Source organism: Hemibagrus wyckioides, linkage group LG24 (genome assembly GCF_019097595.1).
Source record: "Hemibagrus wyckioides isolate EC202008001 linkage group LG24, SWU_Hwy_1.0, whole genome shotgun sequence".
Classification (NCBI taxonomy): Eukaryota; Metazoa; Chordata; class Actinopteri; order Siluriformes; family Bagridae; genus Hemibagrus; species Hemibagrus wyckioides.
In genome coordinates this window covers 8,487,596-8,511,241 of record NC_080733.1, presented here as the reverse complement: position 1 = coordinate 8,511,241, position 23,646 = coordinate 8,487,596, and the positions used below count along the sequence as shown (strand labels likewise).

Sequence of the window (23,646 nt, the reverse complement as noted above, 5' to 3'; positions counted from 1 at the left end):
TTCAAATAACTTTACATGTTTTTTTAAACAGACTAAACATGCCTCTAACTATATTAAAAATTTGTATGCAGTATTATTGCCTCACCTTTTTTCACCCACATATTACATTTTGTAGCATATATACTTTTAAATGGACTTTTTTTGTTTAGTGGTAGAAGAGGAACCCTATTTGTTCTCCCATCTATCCATTTTCTGTACTGCTTATCCTCACAGGATTGTGTGGAAAATTGAGACACAGGACACAAGGCAGGGGACACAGTGGCAACCCATCACAGCACACAATCACACACACTACAGACAATTTAGGGATGCCAAGCAGCCTACAAGGTATGACTTTAGAGAATAGCAGAGTACGCAGAGGAAAGCCCTGAAACACAGGGAAAACATGCAAACTCCTCACACACAGGGCAGAGGCAGGACTTTAACCCCCAACTACCTGATCAAGGAGGTGCAAGGCAAACTTGCTAAACACTTGCTAAGTCACCATGCCCCGCGCCCTATTTTTTAAAATATATTTAATAATATTAATTCTGAAGCATGAATTTAAAACGCTGCAATCAGATGATCAAACCTGGTGAAATTATGAAACATCAGGCTAAAAGAAATCTGGCTGATCTGTTCAACAAGAGTACAGAAGAGAAGGTTGTAGAGAAACTGTAGAGAGGGATGGCATGATAATGGCACACTACTTCTAAGTCTGTGTGTCTGGGAAATGTTCTCTCTAAACTTTTCAAGCTGCTTGAGCTTCTTTAGCAGATTGATTTTCTATCTGATGATCCACATCCCTTTTAATAAGTTGCAATAAGCAAAATGGCTTGAACAGATGACTATCTACAGAAACCATGGAGACCGATGACCTTGTCTCTGACTTTGTTTCCATTCGGGAAATTGTGCTTATTTCAGTTAGAGCAGAATGACTGAGTGCTCAAAGAAAATAAAGTGGTACAATGTTCATTTAGAGAGATTAATACTGCATAATAAGATAAGAAATTCGGTGAGCAGTCACTAACATACACACTAGATTTAGGCTACACAAAGGCTGTGAGGCTTCATATTGTTCTCCAACAAATTTTGGAATGCTGGATGACAGGAAACTGTGCTTTTTCTAATGATTAAATGTTGGGGAAAAACCTATTCACTAATTATACTCCAGGCCACCTGCAGTGTAAATCTCGACAGATTTCTCAATGCCAGATGAGCGGATGCTCCTGAGCCCCAAAGTGAATTTGGCAAATGTCTAAATGTCATGTTGGCTTAGAGATTTTGATCTGGAAAAGCATATAGTGGTGTTGGTACAGATAAGATAAGATATGAAATATATATATATATACATACAAAATGTATAAATGTATACAAAATATAGTCAAAGCACAAAAAATGAGAAAACAAAAAAACAAGCAGTCGTGTGTGTTTCTTCTTTTTTTTTGTGTATTTCTTTTTTCTTTTTATTTCATATTGTCATTTTGTCACACTGCAGCTACTGAAGGTGTTTAAAAAAAACTACTTCTCTCTCAGGAAAACTGTGGTACACTTAAATGTGGTGGAATTAAATCCTCTCTAGCCTCATTGAGTAAAACTGACACTTAAGAAGATGAAACAAGACATATTGAACAAGAACAGGCCAACTCTCTCTCCTTTCTATTGTCTTCACTAGTTATTTTATTTTGCAGCTTCGACGTACTGTGGTCTATTTTAATTCTCCTGATCTTGTGGGATCTCTACAGTCTTTCCAGAATGGCCACATTAAGAGTGCTCTTGGTATTATGCAAGTAAATCAAGCTGTTTATTACATTCCAAGCCATTAGATTTTAAACAATTGCTGAGCCTGTATTGAGTTCTGCTTTAAACAGGAGAAGAGCATCAGTATTCAGTGTGATCTCAATCCTTGGTATTCTCACAGTAATAATCCTTGGAGGAAATGGAGGCTGCCTACTCAGCTCATTTTCTCAGTAAAAAGTCAATAAGAAGTCTATAGAGCAAAATGACTTCATTTTAAGGGTGAGAACAACAAGAAGAAGAACAAAAGAGATTGTAAGTTGAGCCGTCTTGTAGAACATAATTAAGCTGCCAGAGCAGTTTACTGTTAAAAAAATTAAATTAAATTAAATTAAATTAAATTAAATTAAATTAAATTAAATTAAATTAAATTAAATTAAATTAAATTAAATTAAATTAAATTAAATTGAAGGTATGATAATATTTGATCCAAGACAACATACTCTACTATTTCTTGCATTTTCCATAAAATGTAATTCCACATTCAATATTTAGATAATTACTTCTGCTTGGTCAGAGTTTGTATTTATCAAGCCATAAAATACCAAATTTATTCATAAATTGTTCGGAGGATGATTTAATGATAACAAACCTGATTAAATTTACTCACTAAAGTAAACTGTGAAATTTTATTAAGACTTTACTTTCATGTCTCATCCTAGGCCTTTTATAGTTAATAACGCAAAAGGGACTGACATTGGTGATAGAGATAATACAGTTACCATTTTTAATACAGATGCAGGGGAAAGAGATTAAGAAGAAATACTCAGGAGCATTCCTTAAAAAGTGTTGTTATCTACGTCATGCCTTACAGAGTGTTGATCCACAGATCTATAAATGGCATCTCTGCAGTGCTTTTGTTCTCCCTGAGAGTGAAAATTGCTCCTGATGATTCATCTCTCACTAGACACTGACGGGAAACAATCTATCTTTAACAGAAAAAAAAAAAAACGTTTTACCGTGTTTTATAAAAGTTGATGCAGAAATCATGATATGGTCAGAGAATAATTCTTAATGTTCTACACACACCTCTACTTTACCTACAGCTGGAAATTTCCAAATGTGAACTTTCCAAATCTTGCCTTCATATATTACCAGAGAGGAAAAGGTCGACTGCAAATCAATGCAAAGTTATTCTAACTTATCACATTACATTACACATACTGTAGAATGTGCTAAAACAGTACTACGTGGATGGGAGTTCTCTCTTCCAGGATCTAAAGAGTCTCACCTAATGGTTCAGTGAATATAAGAATAATGTTCTATATGCTATAGCCTTTTCTAACAAATCTAAACTGTTAGAAAGTGCTGTCTAAGATGGGTTAAGAGAATATCTCAGGGTTTCTTTCAGTGCAGATTCAAAAACTTGCACTATCATTGTGTCCTAACACTGACTGCCGATTCTTCCTTTAATTTTCCCTTTAACTTTAGCCTCCATCTTCTCTGTGGTAATCAGTGTTTAATAAAGCTTTTCTTTAAACATCAAGAGTTTACTGTATGTCAGAAAGATTATTATTGAATCAGAGTATAAGTGTGAGTTAAGGGCATAATTCTGATTCTGCAAGTTGGTTATGTCCTCTGTAACAGGAAAGAGTTAATGACTTTTACACATCTGCCAAAGAGTTTCTGGGAAAGGTATTAAGTATAAAATGTTTGCAGGTAAGATTTACCACATTTACCACAAAGCTTCAAGCTGGTACAAATGACATTCATTGCAAAATAGTGACTGTCTCAATTCATATGTTTCACATAAATGTGCATGCAAATTTATACAAGCTTATTCCACCAGCATCAACCTTCAATTTCAAGCTCATCAACCTCAAGACCGCTGTTTTCCATTTCAAGTTGATTCAAATAGATTTGTGTTGACATATTGACTAGTAGCTTAGTGGCTATCCACATAATGGTGGATGATGTGACATCCCAAACATCTAAATATTTAGTTGAGATATTTAATAAAGTTAAAATAGTCTTATGGTGCAACATAACATATGAAAACATTATTTTTAAAAATGTTTATAATTCCATTGTTATAACATAATGACCATCACAGTTAAAGGCTTTTCAGCCTACATTATTGTTATACAGCAGATTTTTAAATCAGTGTTGCCAAATTTCATATACATTTTCCAATGAAACTCATTCGTCAAACGCTGTCACGCTGCCATTTAGTGAATCTGACAATCACAGAGTATAACACAAGCTGTCAGTTGTCTGTCAGACTGTGAAAATCTTAACAGAGATGACTGCAATGAACAGAGATTATTAAAATAAGAGCAGACAGTCCAAAAAGACAGGCAAAAGACTAATCATACAAGGAAAGGAAAAGGTCAAAACGATAGAATCAATCTAAAACCAGTGTCTAAGCAAAAGGGCAAAAGAGGGAAATAAACCAGAATAAACAAAGCAGTGATTTAAACCAAACCTGACAGACAAATGACATGAGGCTCAGACTTGTACCTTGAAGACTAAATCACTAAATCAGCTCTATTTTTATTTTATTGGGCAACTACATTATTGAACAAAATAAAAATGTAGTACACATTTCATACAGTGTGTGTCATAGCAGGTTTAGCCTTTCTGATAAAATAAACCACTCTTATTAATGCTTTCATGTATATTCAACATGTCAAGAAATATTTGCCCAGCTAGTTAACACTACAGGGCATACAGTATTCCATATAACATGAAATTAAATAGCTGTGTTTATGTGTTTGGAGGCAATCTGAATAATACTGTTATTATTTCATATAGCAGAATCGTCATAAAAATAAATCACACCTGAGGTCATCTTTAATTTTCTTTCAGTTAGGTAATCAACAACCTAGATGCCCTTAAATCAGTGCATAACGTTTTGGATCTTGACAGTGGTTTCATTTCTGATTTGCACGGGTGACAAACGAACGTGTATCCATTACCATGTGAATCTTTAACCCTCATAAAAATAGATCAATATGTGGATAGATGTTCAATAGTCATTAGAAGATGCATCCTCTGTGGCCTTCTACACTAAATCAGAAATATTGCACTTGGTACCAAATGGATGTGATCTTTATGCACACTGCGATTTGTTTCATTCAAGAAATATTGCTGAAGGCAGTGTAATGTTTTGTCAGACTAGAGCCTGTTATTGGAGATTCCTCTTTATTTTGCTGCTGAAAATGTATTAAAGCCTAGCATTGCTGCTTGAAGCTAACTAATCCCCATCAACTCCGTATATTCTGTGTACTATAAGTTTGTATTACTGGGTTGAATGCGCCATCTTGTCACATATTACACTTAGGGAAGGGTCTGAGGGATTGTGTGAATGTGCCATAGTTAGCTCGAGGGTTTTTTTCATTGTTTTTGGCCTGGGAAACACCTAAAGAGATCAAGCTTCAGCTGATTGCCGGTGTAGAATATTACCCCATTTTATCTGTACTGTTTTTCTTTTAGTATTAGCCAAACATCTCAGTCATCATGAAACCTTTTCTTCATTCTTAACTGTTCTCTCATGGTTTGACTCTTGACCCATTAACACCATTTAATATTCAGTGAAAGACATTCTTGTTTATAAATGTGCTTACTATTCTCCAGAGCTGCTTTATAATTGAATACTTGAAATGAGTTTTCATTTGTGTTTTGTCTTGTTAAAATCTTATCAGCGTGACTAGACCGGAGTGTCTGCAAGTATCATTTAATTAAGCTTATTTCCCAGTTTATCATAACTGCATTACAATTGCTTATGTGAATGGATTAGCCACTGATATTTTGTTACAGCAGGGTGACAACAAGCAGTTATTACGCATTATCGTCACATCCGCTTCCACTGGAGATGTATGGTAACTTTATGTGTGTGAGTTTATATGTGTTTGTGTTTGGTGGGTTGGTGTGGTTGGGGGGTTTTGTAGAGCTTCTGTCTTTGTCAGTGACAGTGATGTTGAGACTGCTCAGAGATAAGGATGGCCCTGCTGGTGTCCTGATGCAATTAGATTGCAGCGGTTACAGTGCATCCTGTCAGGATTGTCAGCACAGAGTACACACACAGCACAATGCATTCGCAGCGTGTGTGCTCAAATTCACAAGCAAAAACTCACATATGCTAGCACACTGAAAAAGCACAGTGGTTTGGATGTTAGAAAAGATTACAGTAGATTTATTAGGGTTAGGCACACGCAAAGCACTTTTCTCTGCTACACTGATCACGTATATATATTTTTCATACAAGACCCTCTTGTGGTGTTTCCGATAAACTCAAAAAAAAAACCTAGGTCTTTTTATCTGTCTGTCAATACTTCCATTAAAGCAGCGATTAACGATTAAAGCAGCATGTTACCAAGCAACCCATTACCTTTTGTGTCCTCAGGTGTCCACTTATCTGCACTTACATCTATTATTCAGTTTACTCCAAGTCATATGACTAATTCTCTTCTAATTCTTATTAAGGTGGTCAGAGGTTGATTCTATTGAATTTAACACAATAGAGTAACTATGGAAACCCTATTTAATATAGTTTTTGTTTTGTTGAATTCTATATTTTTCAGAGATCATTTGCTTGCTCTTGCACATGATCAGCAGAGCTCAGGCTCTCAGACTCGGTTGCTGCCACATTGTCAATAACAGTTAAGTGAGCCAATTTCACTCAGAGAAAAACACCGGTTTCACCAATGAGGTTCTGAATAATAAGCAAAATAATATGATTAAACTTTTCTCTTTCCACAGTTTTGGATTTTCCTCTAATCTGTAATCTTTATAAGCTTTTTCTTTCTTTTTTTTCTTCCTTCCTTCCTTCCTTCCTTCCTTTTCCAGTACCCATGCCTTCTATTTCCAACACTTTTTTTCCATCCAAACATTAAGACATGCTTTTTATAAGGACAAATTCTGTACAAATTCCTACTCCTACATCTTTCTTACAGCAAATACGTAAAGATCAGTAACATCTATAAGTCATCTATAAGTCAGTCTCATCAAACGCAACCTACAAAAAAGCACTTATATATAATCATGGTTCACAACAATCAGATTGGTGTACATAGTATGCATGTTGTGCGACAAACATGCGTACATCACGGACACATTCCCAGCTGTGCGACGCACACCGAAGAAATCCATGTAAACACAGGGAGAACATCAATCCTTCGCCATACAGCTCCATGTAAAAGTACACTATAAAAGGAAAAACAATTTCTTCGAGGTTGAATTCATGTATTCATCCTTTCATGGTAATCAGTGGAAATTATATTGCTACTGAGTATCCTTGAGAATGTTGTTTGATAGTTTTTCATCACATTCAAAGCTGTTCTTTGGTGATCTCCTGCTGTGTTCTTTTATAATTTATCAGGTTCCTTGCATTCTTGTTTCTAGCTAATGCCTCACTAACCTACTGCTGGTCTTGGAAATCAATTGGCTCTTAATAACATCCTAAAACCGAGGTACTGTATGGGTGTAAGAGCTACCACGCACAACCGATGTGCATGTACACATAATTAATGGTGACACTTTGCAAATAAACATGTCACTGTTTCATGTCAAAGCCAGTGTTATAGATTACAGATTAAAGGCAACCTTATTTGTGTCAGTATCTGGTTACATATGAAGTCAGCTGTAATAGAGATTCAGATTCAGATCTCTTAACTCCGCTCACGTTGGGTGATGATTAGAGATTGGCAGATAAGGCAGAATTAAAAACATAAACAAAAAACATGATCATCACAGTTCCCTCAAAAACATTATTGAGTTCAAATCATTTGTGCTTGTTGTCCACTGGGTTGTTCACCACTGCCCAAGTCTGACTCTGCTTCCCCACTGACTTCTCTCCTGTGACCAGAAAATTGCACCAGAGATTTGCCTGAAGCATTCTGGTTCCTCCAGCAGAAACATCTGGACAAGTCGGCACGGAATGACGGTGTGAAGAAACCGTATATGACCGGATCGCAACATGTGTTGAGGTTTCCAAAAACAAAGAAGACATGATGAACATAATCAGGGATGACATGAAGCATCTGTGGCTGGAACCAGTACCAGATCCCAAGGAGGTAATACGGTGTCCAGCAAATGACAAAGGAGGCAACAATAATGATGGTCATTTTTAGGGTCTTCATGCGAGCTTTAGGGATCATATCCGTTCCACTGCGTCTCAGACAAGGCTCTCCTGCTGGAGACACATATCCAGTTAGTACACCTTAGGGCATACATATCAATTACATGACTATATCAGGACGGTCACTTACCTTTGTCCTTGCTTCTGTGCATCTGGCGGTTGATTTCAACCAGGATACGTGTATAGCACAAGCTCATGACAAGCAGAGGGAACACATAGAGTGTGACAAAGTGGAACATGTTATATGCCGTCTCCTGCCAGTGCTTCTGGAAGCTTCCATGTGTAGCACACTGGACAAAATCAACTCCCTTTGCCTTAATTGCCCGGAAAATGAATAACTATCACATAGAGACATAAATGAGAAATTTTGAGTGAATACAGCTGAAGGATAAATTATCACATTAAATTTTATGATGTTACTATAGCATTGTGTTAGAATAATACTCCATGTTTACTTCTACCACTTAATACTGTGTATATTAAGCAAAAGCAAAATCCTGAAGCATCTTTCAATGCAATTGGCACCACAAAAAGCCTCTTGAATTACACACACAAGTTCAACACTTGAGACACACATACAATTATCTTGCATATACATTCAAAATGTGCAAGACTTTGAGTTTAATTGTTTACTAAATGTGACTAATATTAACTAATCCAGCAAACTGATTCTCAAGACCCACACAAGTGAGCTTTAGCACCAGGCTACGGAACAAACTCTGTCATCCGTGGCCCAATACATCCATATATATATATATATATATATATATATATATATATATATATATATATATATATATATATACACTGTTCTTTCATTCATCCTTAGTAACTGCCTGGTCAGTATTGTAGTGGTTAAAATTAGGTGACTAGTTTGCTTATGTTTCAGGAAATAGAAATAAAAATGAATTAGAAAATATCACAGGCTTGTACAAACAAAATTAACTACATGATTTAAAAAAAAAATCAGTTCTGCTGACATCTGCAGTTAAGAGCAATTATCAACTTGAGCATGTAGCATGCAGCCAGAGCCAGAATTCCCAGACAGTGCTTATTTCCAGTCTTTCCTGGGGCATTGTGTCACACAAACAGCTAAATGATCAGCATTGTGTTTCTACTTCTTCTGTAAATAATGCAGTGTTATCGACTGCTTGGTAGCTCACGTTAGTTAGCGTCTTTAAAATATAGCTAGGGTTAATGACATATAACTAGATTCAGACTTAGGAAAACAAAAGTTTCAAACACAGATATTAAAAACAGACTCTCGTGCCTGAGGGTATGCAAGCATTCAGGAGGGCAGGCAGTTACACAAAGAGTGTAGCAAAGGTAATGGTATGATTAACTGTCAAATTAAAAGCCTGGCCATGACTGGCCTGCTCTGGCAGCCTGGCAAAAAGCCCTTAAAGCAAGCTGCAGCTGAAAATGGGCTGCATTACAGCTTCGATAAATCATCAGCAGGGAAGCATCTGCCGACATCTGCCGATGTCTTTTGGATCACAGGCTTCAGCCTTTCTTTGCGTGAAAAGGATTTTCAATTAACTGCCTAACATGACACTTTAATCTCGTACATTTGTTCAATCGCATCCAGTTTTCTGAAATGGATCAATTATATACATCAAAAAAAAATTCTCAGATGGTTCATGTAACATAGCTGCAAATCTCCTTGACATTAAGCTCGTATTCTACCTTGTAACCACATTAAACACGACATGGTGGATGTTTGACAAAACAATATACAGGATCTGTCTTACAGAACAGGCAACGAGAGGGATGAGTGAATATGATAAATGGTTACTGTTGTTCAGAAAACAATTTGAAACCTCTTAAACACAGCAATTTTAATTCGTTTTTATGTTAAGATCAGGATCATTTGAAAATAATCAAACGTTCCTAAATTAAGAGACTATGTTTATGTTTATTTGTATTCTTAATTTTTTATTTTTTTATGTATGTAGCTAGATTCACACAAAATCTATCCACGAAAGCTGTACTTTATCCTCAGTGAGAAATACTGCATGGCTTTTATCCATTAAAATTGAATAAACATATCTCAGTCTTACAGCACTAAAAATGCTGTATTTTATTTTTTAAATAAACATATATTGGTGTAAATTTTGCCTCTGCTAGCATTTCAGGCAAAATCTCATAAGGAACATGAACCCACACAAACAAATTATTTATATCCACTCAGCAAAGCAGTAATTTAGGACATAAATAATAGAGATGCTGAATACAGAAAAACAAACCATCTTACAGTTAAAACATTAAGTATTAAGATGAGCAAAGGAAGCAGTGTCCTCTCCATATATTAGTAACAGACATTGTTTGCTAACTGTTTAGTTCTCCTTTATGGCACACCTACCAGCTGTGGATATGGACATGATATAGGCTGCTATACAGTATATGAAAACCAAAAGAAAACCTAATCTGAGGCTTTCTTGAGGCAATAGTCCCTCCAGGGTTTCACAATCGCAGAAGCTAACAAGCAAAATCTGTGAGAATCTTATATCTGCATGTTCGATCCATGACATATCATGTGACCTCAATGACAAAGTGCATTCGTGTGACGTCATGACAAAGTGCATTTAGCCAAAGCGCTCTTGAATTCACGCTAGTCAAACATGAGCACAGCCATGATAAAACTGTATTGCATATGTGTCTTCACTGGTAGTGTAAAAGAGTAATCCTGTGCTTCTAAATTCACCAATTTAACCCAAAAAACATCATTAGATTTTGCAGCAAAATAAAGCATTTCTTCCCACAACAGTCACAAAAAAACATCTGAAGGGACTGAAGAGTCAAATGTGCAGACTATCTGCAGAACAACCTCTGCTTTTACAACAACAGCATCGGGTGTATGATCTTTATCTTTGTTTGTGTGTGTGTGTCATTCACTTCCTGAGTAATTTCCTTGCCTTGACTCATTCATCTCTTCCTTTCTTAGCTAAAATCATATTTACAGACCCTCATCTTTGTTAAGTGTAACTGTATAGAGACCTGAATCATCGTCAACTGGGTGTATATGTGCTTTTCAAGGTCTCTGAAGTTCCTTTTCAATGTTGTCAACTATGTGGTTGCCAGTTAACTGACAAAACCTGCCATGCTGTGCGTCACAGTCCCAGACTGTGAAGACAAAAAACATGAATACTATAACTGTTATTCCTTTACAAAAGGACCTAAGGTGCATTTTAATATGTTAAGGACAGCTTTTAACATGTCAGGACGGGAATGTTTTTAATTAATATTGCAGGTCAGCTCTTCTTAAGTTATTGTTCATTTATTGGTCCCATAAAATTCAAGTGGTGAGTTATGTAGTTTTATGAATCTATGAAATAAGAACAACTTTAAAAGTAGTGATAGTGATCTTTGTCTCCAAGGAATTTAAGAAATAAAAATAATATTATACACAGGGGTCACTTTGACAGCCTGGGCCATAATGCATATGCACTCTTTAAACACATGAACACTCTCAACCAAAGTGGCCAGTCCTCTCTCTCAGTCTGTGAGCCTTAATTGATCCACTTTAAATTCCTTTTACCTCTAGGCACACATGTACAATAACTACATACATTTCCTTACAGAATAATTTATAGTGTTTAATGACAAGATGAATAACTGAATAATAAGGCATGTTTAAGATAATGGTTTCTAAAGTGGTTTTAAAGCCAGTCCCAGATTTTTTTACCTTTGTTACCGTTGTGGAAATCCCAACCTGTTATTATAAAAGGTTTCTTAGAAGTTATTATATATTTATTATCAAATTTCAAAAAACATGTCAGCTTGGATCGAATGTGTTCTGTCAGTGGAAAAGTTCTCTGTGACTGCAGAAGTTAGCTATAATATATTATTATAAACATTTGAGTAAGCTTAATATCTGAACTATTAGCTCATAAAATTAATCTATACTCAGACACACCCATGTGTTATGTTTTGATTCCAGACACAGGTGTGTAAAGCAGAGCTGCACTGACCTGTGGGGAAGCAAGGAGCAGGCTGAGTATCCATGCAGTCACCAGCATCCTCCTGTTCCTGCGTCCCGCATCCAGTGTGTCCAGTGGGTGCAGGATGGCATGGTGTCGGTCCAGGCTCACCACCACTAAGATGAACGCAGCTGAGTGCATGGCAAACAGCTTCAGAAAGCACATGAGTTTACACATGGCATCCCCTGCATACCACTGCACTGTCACATTCCACACTGCATCCAGTGGCATCACCACAAAAGTCATGACGAGGTCAGCCGAGGCCAGACTGGCGATCAGCGGGCGTAAGTGTGAGGCCAAGCGCCTGCCCCGACCTCGCGTCACACTGAGCAGTACTGACAGGTTACTGACCGCTGCAAATACAAAGAGCACCAGTGTGGCAACAACACGGAATCGAGCAGCTGTGGTGAAAGTCGGGGTCTCCCAGGAAGGCAGGGGAGGTGCAACAGAGACATTCAGAACAGAAGAGTTGTCCAAGATGTTTGTGGAGCTGGAAAGCAGAAGTGTTGTGTTTCCTGACATGCTGGAAGAAGAGGAAAAATAACAAGAAAGATGAGTGATGTAAAACTTCCTCCTCAAAACAACAAACTGTATAGTCAGTGTTATAGATTTAGAATATTGTCTGTATGTTTATTGATTAAAAGCAAGTACATGTAAATACAGTATAACTCATTTAGAGGTAAGAATAGCTACTTGTAGATGAGCAGACTGCCTGTGATGAATAGGAAATTCAACTGAAATGGGGTTACCTTTGTGATTTCCTACTTTGAGGTTGAGAATTACAAGTCGCAGCCTCTAGATGAACACAGCAGTCTCTTCAGTGATTCGAAATGTAGGCAACAATGAATATAAAAATGAAAATGGGTGATATCTAAGGAGTTTATGCTTCACTTAAGCTTCATTGTGCAAAGTTATAGCCAGTGAGAGCAGGACCATGAATGGAGTGTGCCTCATGAGCATGTGGGTTGAAATCATTTTGTTAAATGTGACCTGAGAATCACATAACACTTTATTACTCAATTTCTATGCTATTAACTCAAGCACTTCAACTGTCTTTAGAAGTATAAGGTCTGTATTAGACTCATCTGGATATAGTTTGTTTATATCTGAATCTGCAAGAAAGCTATACTGTGAGAATTCAACTTGCTGAGCAAGATAATATGGCAAAGTTTTATTCACGAGAACTACCTTTCATGAGAATAATTTTTCATATATAATGGGCCAGAATTTATTTTTTTCTGCATGTTGGCCATTGGACTCAATTGTTCTGTGACTTTGAAATAATATTTGGGCAACAGGTAAGAGGTTAGATCAGCACCTCAGCATCGATTTTAAAATCACCTAGAATTGTACTGGAGCCATTCAACCAAAAGATATTCCATCACTTTATATTTTAATGATAATGATAGAGTGCACTACCTAACATGCTAATGCAACATCTCTCCAGATGTCTTCAAATGGTTTGAGATGCAGCAACTGTGATGGTCATAACATATGAGGGACATCATTTTTATACTCAACAAATCGTTCAGTGAGCCCTCATGTCGTGTGGATGTGGGAATTAGCAGCCTGGAGGAGACCAGTCCAATAAGGAGAGAAATCTTTCATTTTACAATAAAGATAAAGATGATCAGTCAAATGAACTTTGTATTGATTTGTTCTTTTAAGAGGACAAATGACCCCAGAGCATAACAGAGGCACTGTGTTTTATTTGTCATGTATTTGTCATAATATATATATATATATGTTGCCAGTAGTTTTTTTATTGAAACATACATATATAGTAGTGTATTTTTATTTGTATTTACTGTCCTATTGTACACCCCATCCACCCCCCACCCCACCCCCAGTCACAATATAAGAGAAGAATATTCAAGGTCTCTCTGAGAAGCTCAGCTCTGAAGTTCCTTTTCAACGTGGTCAACTCGGTGGTTGCCAATTATCTGTTAAAACCTGCCATGCTGTGCATCACAGACCCTAATACTGTGAAGCTAAATAACATTAATACTGTAACTTTTATTCCTTTACAAAAGGACCTAAGGTGCATTTAAGCTTTTAATTATGTTAGGACAAGAATTTTTTTTAATGAAAATTGCAGGTCTTTTACATTATTGTGCTTTATTCAGTTCATTTATTGGTCCCATAAAATCTAAGTGGTGAGTTATGAAATTAGCACTGACCAACTTAAAAATTAGTCATAGTGATCGTTTCCCTCAAGGAATTTAAGAGAGGAAAATAATATCTTGCACAGTGGTCACTTAAACAACAAGGGCCTTCATGCACATGCACTCTTTAAACACCTGGACACTCTTAACCATATTGGTCAGGCATGAGGCACAACTGGCAACTAGTATCATGATGTATTATACTAATTGCCAGTAATGTATTTTTTTATTGAAACATACATATATAGTATTGTAATTTTTATTTGTATTTACTGACTGCACCCCCAGTCACTATATAAGAATAAATAATGCTGGGGTGGTAGATCCTGGGAGCTCTTTACACCTACTGTTAACATGACTAAGCACTGACTCTGAATTTTTCATTTCCCCACACTAGCAATAAAATACTTCTACTTCCACAGAGACAGCCTCATACACAATGGGTGTTATACGTGTGTGTACATCTATATTGGCATTGCTGAGGCTGTGCACCTTGTTGTATGACAAACCGAGCTGTGGCACAGTCCAGACACATTGCATTTGACATCCCCTAACAGTTTTATTCTCCAAAGATCCTGTTCAACTTTAGTCCTGCATCACCCGAGGTTAATTTTCTAATTATGCAAAATACAAATCACTATGTGAATATAACAACAATTAAGCATTAAGATGGACGGCGTTCCAACACTTTCCACTTAAATATCTTGTCAAACATCTAGGCTTGAGGATGAGTGTGAAATCTCAATGAGGATTTTCAGTCAGTTAGTACCTTCTGAACCCTACAGAACTACCTCAACAAAATAAACAACACTTATACCACAAAGCTTAGCAGATTGTAAAGGAACCTGACTTTTTACAGGTTGATGCTGGGTTTTATTTTCGGCTAACAGATCAGTACTGGTACTGGTGTATTTGATGAGCTCTGAATCACAGCCATGCCAGCAGTAGAGTATGCCTGGCTTTTTCCCTGGCTGATTTGACAAGGTGAGAATTCAACAGCTCTAGACACAACACTGAATTTGAGATGGCTGTTGCCATCTCATTGCCTAGCCACATTATCTGAATAAATGTCTGTAGCTCCAGAGGGACTGAAAACGGCACTCTTAATATGTGTGTGTGCCTCTGCGTGTGTATGTGTGTGTGTGTCTGTTCAAGTGACTGATACTCGCTGGAACAGCATTAAAGAGTGCTAAAAATATTTGCATGAGTAGTAATACTGATATTCTTTCCTCCTCATGTGTGACCACTGGACTTATTTCTATATTTGAAAATGATGTGTCCTTATTTCTGGGTATAATTAAGAGTTGAGCCTCCTATCTAGTGTCCTATCAAAAAACGATTTGCTGCTGCGTTAGACACATACGCACTGATCCCTACGATTTTTATGGCTTAGCCTTTATATGGAACTTTTGGAAACCTTTTAATTATTCACAAGAAAGAAAAATCAGTCTGTCTTAGATGCTGCTAACCTCGAAAAAGAAGAATTAAATATTTTTAGCTCTTTGCTCTTCCCTCTAGTGAATAATACTTGATTATACGGTATGCTCAGTTGTAATTGGTCAGGTCTCAGAGACTATTAAAGCTTCACGGTGTATATTACTGCACTCATTTACAAACATTAGCAATTCTGTAGTCTCCAGTATCAGCGCTTTCTAACTGTCGGGATTAGAAACCTTACGTTTTTTGACATGGGAAAGTCTTTAAGGGTGGAGGATGTTGCTTTACTTTAAAACTTGTTTAATTTAAAACTCGTTGAAAACATTCAGTTTTTGCACAGACCCTTAAACCTTATTATCTTTATTACCTTTAAATTTGTAATATTTAGTATTTTTTAGTATTTATTGCATGCCTTATTCCCTATGTTTGTGGATACTGCTGGAAGTTGTACATTTCCCATTGGGATGAATAAAGTATCTAGTATTTATCTATCTGTCTGTCTGTCTGTCTGTCTGTCTGTCTATCTATCTGTCTATCTATCTATCTATCTATCTATCTATCTATCTATCTATCTATCTAGCAAACAAACATTTATTCAGTTATTTGCTGATCAAATCCCTTACATAAGACTGATTTTTCAATAAAATCTTCACAGGCCATTTGTAATCACTGCTATCCTCGACAAAGGGCCGTATAATTGATTTCTGAAATGTGTTTATGACAAGTCCGTCAACCAGAACATTAATCTTTTAAAATATGCAGGAAGGTGTCTAATACAGACTGAAACCCCTCTGGATCATCAAAATGATAGAATTTCAGCCTGCAGCACACTGATGATAAAACTGTCTTTAAAGCAATGGTGTGTCCTGCACTGTGCCATGAGCCATCATTCGCAGAGGTAATGTCTATACTGTATAATATTTCTTATCCAATCTTGGAGGCTTTGGAACGTACAAGACATCGGTGCAGATTTCTATTAGTATTCAGTGAACACCGGAGCAGCTGGTACATATCTTTGGGGAGCACTTTGGTCCAACGCAGGTGTGATGTTGGATGCCACACATCATGAACATTTGTCTTGCCTTCCTCCACCCTTTACAAAAGGACATACTGTACTACATACAATTTCACTAACTAGGACTTTAACCTGATTTGTTTTCTAAATACATGACATGTCTATTTTAAAAAATACAACCGTATCAATGTAGAAGATCAGCCCCATACTATAGATTGTCTTCGGGGAGTTTCCCTCAAATGTATACCTGTTTTTCTATGATTAATAAGTATCTTTTACCTAGAAATGTACAATTTATTGTACAAATAAACCTTTTCATTTCCTAAAAGGTAGTTTAATTTGTTTTAATGGTATACTCTATCCATGTTTCCAGGTTACAGATAAAAGGTGCAAGGGATAATGGTACCACCTCAGCAACAATGAAAGGTACAGTAAGTACCTTTTTTTTTTTTCGGAGAGTGTACAGGTAAAGTACTGAACATGAAATCGGTGTTTATTTAATGTCATCAAAATTTAGTTTCTTAGATACAGTTTAGCTTCTACAAAAGTAACCAGTGCCAATCTGATGATGGATGATCTACCTTTATATATATATATATATATATATATATATATATATGAGAAACAAAACTAAGGAACATAACCAGACATGAATATCAACTTCATTCTATATTATACTGAACTATATTCATTTACATTTTACACTTGAAAATAGACTACCGGACAATAACTGACCATTTACAAAGCAATCAGAGAAAAATATAAATGCAGTCTGATAAAAGGGAATTTAGACTGGCTTTTCTAGTGAAATACATTACTTCCCAGTCTCACTCTGAGTGCTTTAACACATTATAGCCTGCTTTCTAAAGTCAAACGTGATTGTAAAATCCTGAAACATACCTGAGGGTGGCTGATGCTAGAGATGAATCCGCAGAACGCCCACTTTCCCCATTCACAAAGCTGCAGTTATTCGATATGAAGTATCCAGAGCAAAGCTGGAAAGCTCGGTTAATCGACTAAAAGGCAGTGTGTCACATGTTTTAAATGTGTGCTGGAAATCCCCTTCAGAAAAGCCCATGTTCCGGACGCTGCTGTGGATGTTATCGCTTCATCAGCTCTGAGTGTGTGCAGAGCAGGTGGGCTCAGTGTGTGTGTGTGTGTGTGTGTGTGTGTGTTCAGCCGCAGTTTTCAGCATCTCACTCTAGGGTCTACATCCACATTGAAAGCAACAGTCATTCATGCCAGATTTTTTACCCAAAGTATTGTGCAGTATTCAGCGTAGGTTTTACTGGTGCAGGGAAAATAAACAGGCTATATCTAACAGCTCGTAGCTTGTAGCACAGCCAGATCCTCACACTACAGTGCTAAATAGTGTGTTCTTTGGTACCCAGGGCTGCTTTTTAGTGTTTCCTCTCCTCCACTCAGGGGCGAGGTGTAACATTTTGTACGAAGGTATCTCCCCCTGTTTCATGTGACGTCACTGTATGACTACGCTTTAATATATTATATACAGCAACCACTGCAAAATAATCACTTTCTTATGTTTATTTCTTCCAGGTTCATGTATTGGTGAGATGAACAGTTTTGTTTCATTTTTTGTGAACTGCTGACAATATTTCTCCTAAATTCCAAATATAACTATTGTTATTTAGAGTGTATATTTATAGGAATAATTTGTAAACAAATTGTGTTAATGCTTTGGCTAAATATCATTAAGAAATCAGTATTTGGTGGAATAACCCCGATTTGCATGCGTTTTGGCTCCACCAGTTATTCACATTGCTGTTGGGGAACTTTATATCACTCTTTTTGCAAAAAAGCAAACAGCTCAGCTTTACTTGATGGTTTGTGACCATCATCTTCCTCTTGATGACATTCCAGAGGTTTTCAGTAGGGTTCAAATCTGGAGATTGGACAGTGGTCTCTTTTTTTTTTTTTATCCAGAGCTGTATGATAGATGTACTGCACTGTGGGACGGGACAATAGCTGTCAAAAAATAAAGATATCCATGAAAGAAAACTGAGTACCAAGCACTGTAGGTGAATTGTCTGCGTGTGAATCTATGAGCTGTGAAGCTATACAGTATAACTGCACTGTTGTTTGTTATAAATATGAAATTATTAATGAGTAAATGACATTTCTGACACTAAATTGGCCAAATGTTCGGTGTATCTCTTCTCCGCTAGTGGAAATCGATCCCAAACAAGCATAACAGTTAGCTCGCTAGCTTACGTTGATTTGTATGTTCTCAGTTCCCAAAGGTGTGTCCAGTAAAATTGGTGTCCTTTCTTCCTTTTCATCATCGACCGAAGACTTTTTTTTTTCTTTTTTTTTTTAGCCAAAAGTTATATTCCTGGGAAGTGTCGCTTAGTATGATGGCTAATGATCTTGCTAGCACAAGTGTAGTAACCTAGGGAGTAGAATTTTACGTGGTTAACACAGACAAGCACTGAAATATCACATACACTATGATAGGAAATATAAACACACATGGAACACCATTTCTCTTAACAAATTATTGACTCGAAACAAACTGTTGTATACACTGTATTGCCAAAAGTTTTTGGGACACCGTTCCAAATCATTGAATTCAGGTGTTGTTTTTCAGGGGTTGCGCTTGGCCCCTTAGTTCCAGTGAAAGGAACTATTTTGGACAATTTCACGCCCCCAACTTTGTGGGAACAGTTTGACCCCTTCCTGTTCCAACATGACTGCACACCAGTGCACAAAGCAAGGTCCATAAAGACATGGATGAGAGAGTTTGGTGTGGAGGAACTTGACCTCAACCTGATAGAACACCTTTGGGATGAATTAGAGCGAAGACTGTGAGCCAGACCTTCTCGTCCAACATCAGCGCCTGACCTCACAAATGCGCTTCTAGAGGAACGGTCAAAAATTCCCATAAACACACTCCTAAACCTTGTGGAAAGCCTTCCCCGAAGAGTTGAAGCTGTTATAGCTGTAAAGTGCGGGCCAACTCCATATTACATTCATGTGCATGTAAAGGCAAACGTCCCAAAACTTTTGCCAATATAGTGTAGATCAGCAACATACAATAACTTTAGCTAGGTGCTTATAGCTAGATACTGAAAAGTCTGATTTATTCTCCATGTGTACAGAAGATGGCCACATATATCCTGCGTACATTTGACATGCTGCTTGTGCACATCCTCAGAAATGAACTTGACACATTTATGAGGTGCTACATCAGTGTAAATCCTGAAGGCAGTGCATCACCATGTGCACTGTGTCTGGTACTTAACAAATGAACTAACTTAAAGTCTCAAATTGCATGCTGATGTACTATTCTAGACTGTTCCTTTTACAGTTAGTGCTTGAATTAAAAATAAAACCTCTTAAACCTATGAATTTTCATACGTCTTATGGATTTTCTAGATTAGTAAATTACAGTGTACAGTACAGAAATTCCATTTGTGAAACAGCTCGATGACAACAATCACAACCACTGCTGAACGTTTTAAAGAGAAACAGAGCTTGTCAGTGTCTTTAATGTTGCTGTGCATGAAATTGCTGAACATAACATTTCAGCTCGGAAACCAGATGGACAGAGATGTTGTGGCTCAGACCTGCCATCTAGTGCATGCTGATTTTAATTCTTCAGATACATATACACTATTTAAGCGAATATGTGAACAAGTATATTTGTGCCTTAAGCTAAATAAATTATCCAAGCATTCGGCTGTAACAAATTTGCATGCATAATGTTTTTTGCTTTTCTAGTGGGTTTTCTTAATAATAAAAATATTCTTCTACATACCTGCTGGCTGATGTATATACAGTATCTACATACACTTCACAGTTCACTGGCCAGTTTTAGCTTGCAAGTCGCTTGGAATATTTATTTCTATTTCTAAAGCCTGATCATTTTATTCTGCTGTCTATTTATCCAAGTACAGAAGACAATTTGTTTTTAATCTTTCAAGTTCCACAGCTTCATTTCTCCAACCCTGTAGTTTTCTTTTCTCTTTAAAGCCTCCTGACTTTGGGCAGTGTACAGAAATCAATGGTTTCAACCGAATATGAGAATATGTGAGAATATGTGAATGTTAGATTTGTCAGTGTTTACAAACTGAACAGCTACAAGTTGACTAAATGAACAGTAGATCCATTTATTCATGAATTTCTTTTCATTTGCTGCAAAAAACAGCTTAGTTAACTTGACTCTATTTTGTAATTTAATAAATGGCAATTTTAAGAAACCTCATTATGTCTTATTATGTCTCGTATAGCTTAATAGGGTTGCTCTAAAACCTCATTAGAGCATGATGATCACATGTTTATTCCCATTTGAATCTGTTTCACCAAGTTTGTAAGTGAACCATTAAGATCCTGTTCTGTTGCCACACATGCACCTTGATATTATTCGTTCATCATCTTCAATAATCTCTTGATCCTGCTAAGCTTCACAGTGGATGCAGAGCCTAGTCCAGAGGAATGCCATGTAGATGCAGGGTGTTAATGTTAAACTGTGTACTGGAAGTACCTCATGCTCAGGAGTGAACCAAGGTATTTTGCATTGAACATTGAACTATATTGCTAAAAGTTTTAGGACACCCCTTCAAATTATTGAATTCAGGTGTTGTTTTTCAGGGGTTGGGCTTGGCTCCTTAGTTCCAGTGAAATAAACTCTTAATGTTTCAGCATACCAAGACATTTTTGGACAATTTCATGCTCCCAACACTTTGGGGATGACAGTGCACAAAGCAAGGTCCATAAAGACATGGATGTTGGTGTGGAGGAACTTGACTGGCCTGCACAGAGTTAGAATTAGAGACTGAGAACCAGGCCAAAACTGGAACATCTGCCTTTACATGCACATGAATGTAATATGGAGTTGGCCCGCCCTTTGCAGCTATAACAGCTTCGGCTCTTCTGGAAAGGCTTTCCACAAGGTTTAGGAGTGTGTTTATGGATATTTTTGACCATTCTTCTAGAAGCGCATTTGTGAGGTCAGGCACTGATGTTGGATGAGAAGGCCTGGCTCGCAGTCTTAAAAATGTCTTGGTATGCTGAAGCATTAAAAGTTCCTTTCACTGGAAATAAGGGGCCAAGTCCAGCCCCTGAATTCAATGATTTGGAGGAGTGTCCCAAAACATTTGGCAATATAGCATAGGTCATTTGATAATTTTGCTTGTATAGTTCAATATACCTTAAAGTGGAAGACCACACTGGGTTTCATTCGTTAAGCCAAGAACAGAAATCTGAGGCAACAGTGGGTACAGGCGCTGAAACTGGACATTAGACCGTGAAAAAGAGCTGATGATGTATAATTCTCTGTTGTAGTGCTGCCCTCTGCTGGTCATATCTGGTTAAAGCGTTTTTAGTGATGGGAAAGGTTTGGGAAATTACAGCAACAACAAAAATGGTTTATTATTTATTTAAATAAATGCAAAACTATTTCTTACTGTGGCAGAAAATACCATACCTAGGTATGAGAACATAAAATGTATAAGAGTTGTATGAGAAAACATATATTCACAGCATCACTAGTGTCTGGGGGTTAAACAGTGAGGAGCTCAAATAGTGGATTTCTCAGTGTTGTATGGCAAAACTGACAAATAGGGAACACTGAAAACTGAAAACCTAGTTCTCACCACCCAAGTGTATTTAGTTCAACTAAACCATCAAGATAAAACAACAGATATAATGAGAACTTGCTTTAATCACCCTTTACAATTTGAGCAACAGTAGCTCATCTGTTGGATCAGATCACACGGGCCAGCCTTCTCTCCCCATGTGCATCATTGAGCTATGGCTGCCCATGACCAACATTTGATAGATACTGATCACTGCAGACCGCGAACACCCCACAAGAGCTGCAATTTTGGAGATGCTCTGACCCAGTCATCTAGCCATCATAATTTGGCCCTTGTCAAATTCACTCAAATCCTTACAGTTGCCCATTTTTCCTGCTTCTAACACATCAGCTTTGAGGACAAAATGTTGACTTGCTGCCTAATATATCCCACCCACTAACAGGTGCCATGATGAGGAGATCATCAGAGTTATTCACTTCACCTCTCAGTGGTCATAATGTTATGCCTGATCAGTGTAGATAGCTAACTTAATAAGATGTTTTTGAGATAATACAACAAAATACATTCGACAATAGATTTTTATTTTCAGTCTGACAAAATTTGTTTTTCTGTAGTAATAATAATAATAATAATAATAATAATAATAATAATGTTTCATCATTATTTTTTAGAACATTTTTGTTTCTTTGACAATGACAATAAACCTTGTATCTTTAAGAACTTTCAGCTCTAACACAGAAGTATCTAAGCCTTAATATATCTGAGTTAGAGCACATTTCCTGAAGATGTTTTCAGAAAGAGTAAAGCGCGCTACACCAGCAGCAGCCAGCAGAGGGCAGCAGAGGCACACGGTCACACTCAGGAGAACTCAGCTACTTTAGGACAGCCTTTGACACAGCACGTTTGTAGAGGGGTGACCGGTACAGTATATCAAGGTTAGTGAAAAAAAGAAAACAGAAAACAATAATTATATGGGGGATGTGGTAGCTTAGTGGTTAACGGTGTTGGACTACTGATTGGAAGGTTATGAGTTCGAATCCCAGGTCCACCAAGCCACCACCACTGGGCCCCTGAGCTCAATTGCTCAGTTGTGTAAATGAGATCAAATGTAAGTCACTGTGGATAAGATCGTCTGCCAAATGCCATAAATGTAATTAAAAAGAATTAGAAAAGAGGTATGGAAAGAAAAGAAGGGACTAGAGACAATTAAGGCATGACCAGGATAGAGAAAAGAATCCAGGTAGAAGGTATAAGACACAAGGAGAATAAGAGAAAGTGAAAAGATTAACAATAGTCTCTGAAAATAGTGAAAACTACACTTAGAAGAATCATTTGTTGGAGCCTATTCTGGTATTTTATTTGTCTTGGTTTGGTTAAAATATCCTGTTGTTTGGTTTTTCTAGCCTTTTTTCCTCTGACCTTGTGTCCCTCCAGGTGATAATCCTCCTGGTAGTGTGGTGGTAAAACACCACAAAAGTATAGAGCCCTGTTTGGAGTCCTGCTTGGAGCTGGTTTTTTTGACATGTAAACCCTGTTTGCCCATTTATTTACAAGCAAACAGAGGTTTTCACTCTGCAACTGTGTTCACACCGAATCATCCTATAACAGTGTACCACACCTTTAAAATGAATATAAA

At 37.1% G+C, this 23,646-nt stretch overlaps 1 protein-coding gene across 2 annotated transcripts; it reads right to left on the bottom strand.

Moving 5' to 3' along the window:
* Nucleotides 1–2,260: 2,260 nt before the first annotated feature.
* Nucleotides 2,261–17,902, bottom strand: gnrhr1 (gonadotropin releasing hormone receptor 1). Of its 2 annotated transcripts, none has more exons than XM_058377255.1 (4): nucleotides 17,353–17,902; nucleotides 11,827–12,358; nucleotides 7,986–8,193; nucleotides 2,261–7,906 (listed from the first exon to the last, which is right to left on the bottom strand). In XM_058377255.1, the coding sequence occupies exons 2-4, from the start codon at nucleotides 12,355–12,357 to the stop codon at nucleotides 7,494–7,496; spliced, it is 1,152 nt and encodes a 383-aa protein (XP_058233238.1). In that variant the 5' UTR covers nucleotide 12,358; nucleotides 17,353–17,902; the 3' UTR covers nucleotides 2,261–7,493. The 2 variants fall into 2 exon arrangements, with proteins under 2 accessions (XP_058233238.1, XP_058233237.1); XM_058377254.1 differs by having other exon boundaries at nucleotides 2,262–7,909; nucleotides 17,353–17,899.
* Nucleotides 17,903–23,646: the final 5,744 nt, after the last annotated feature.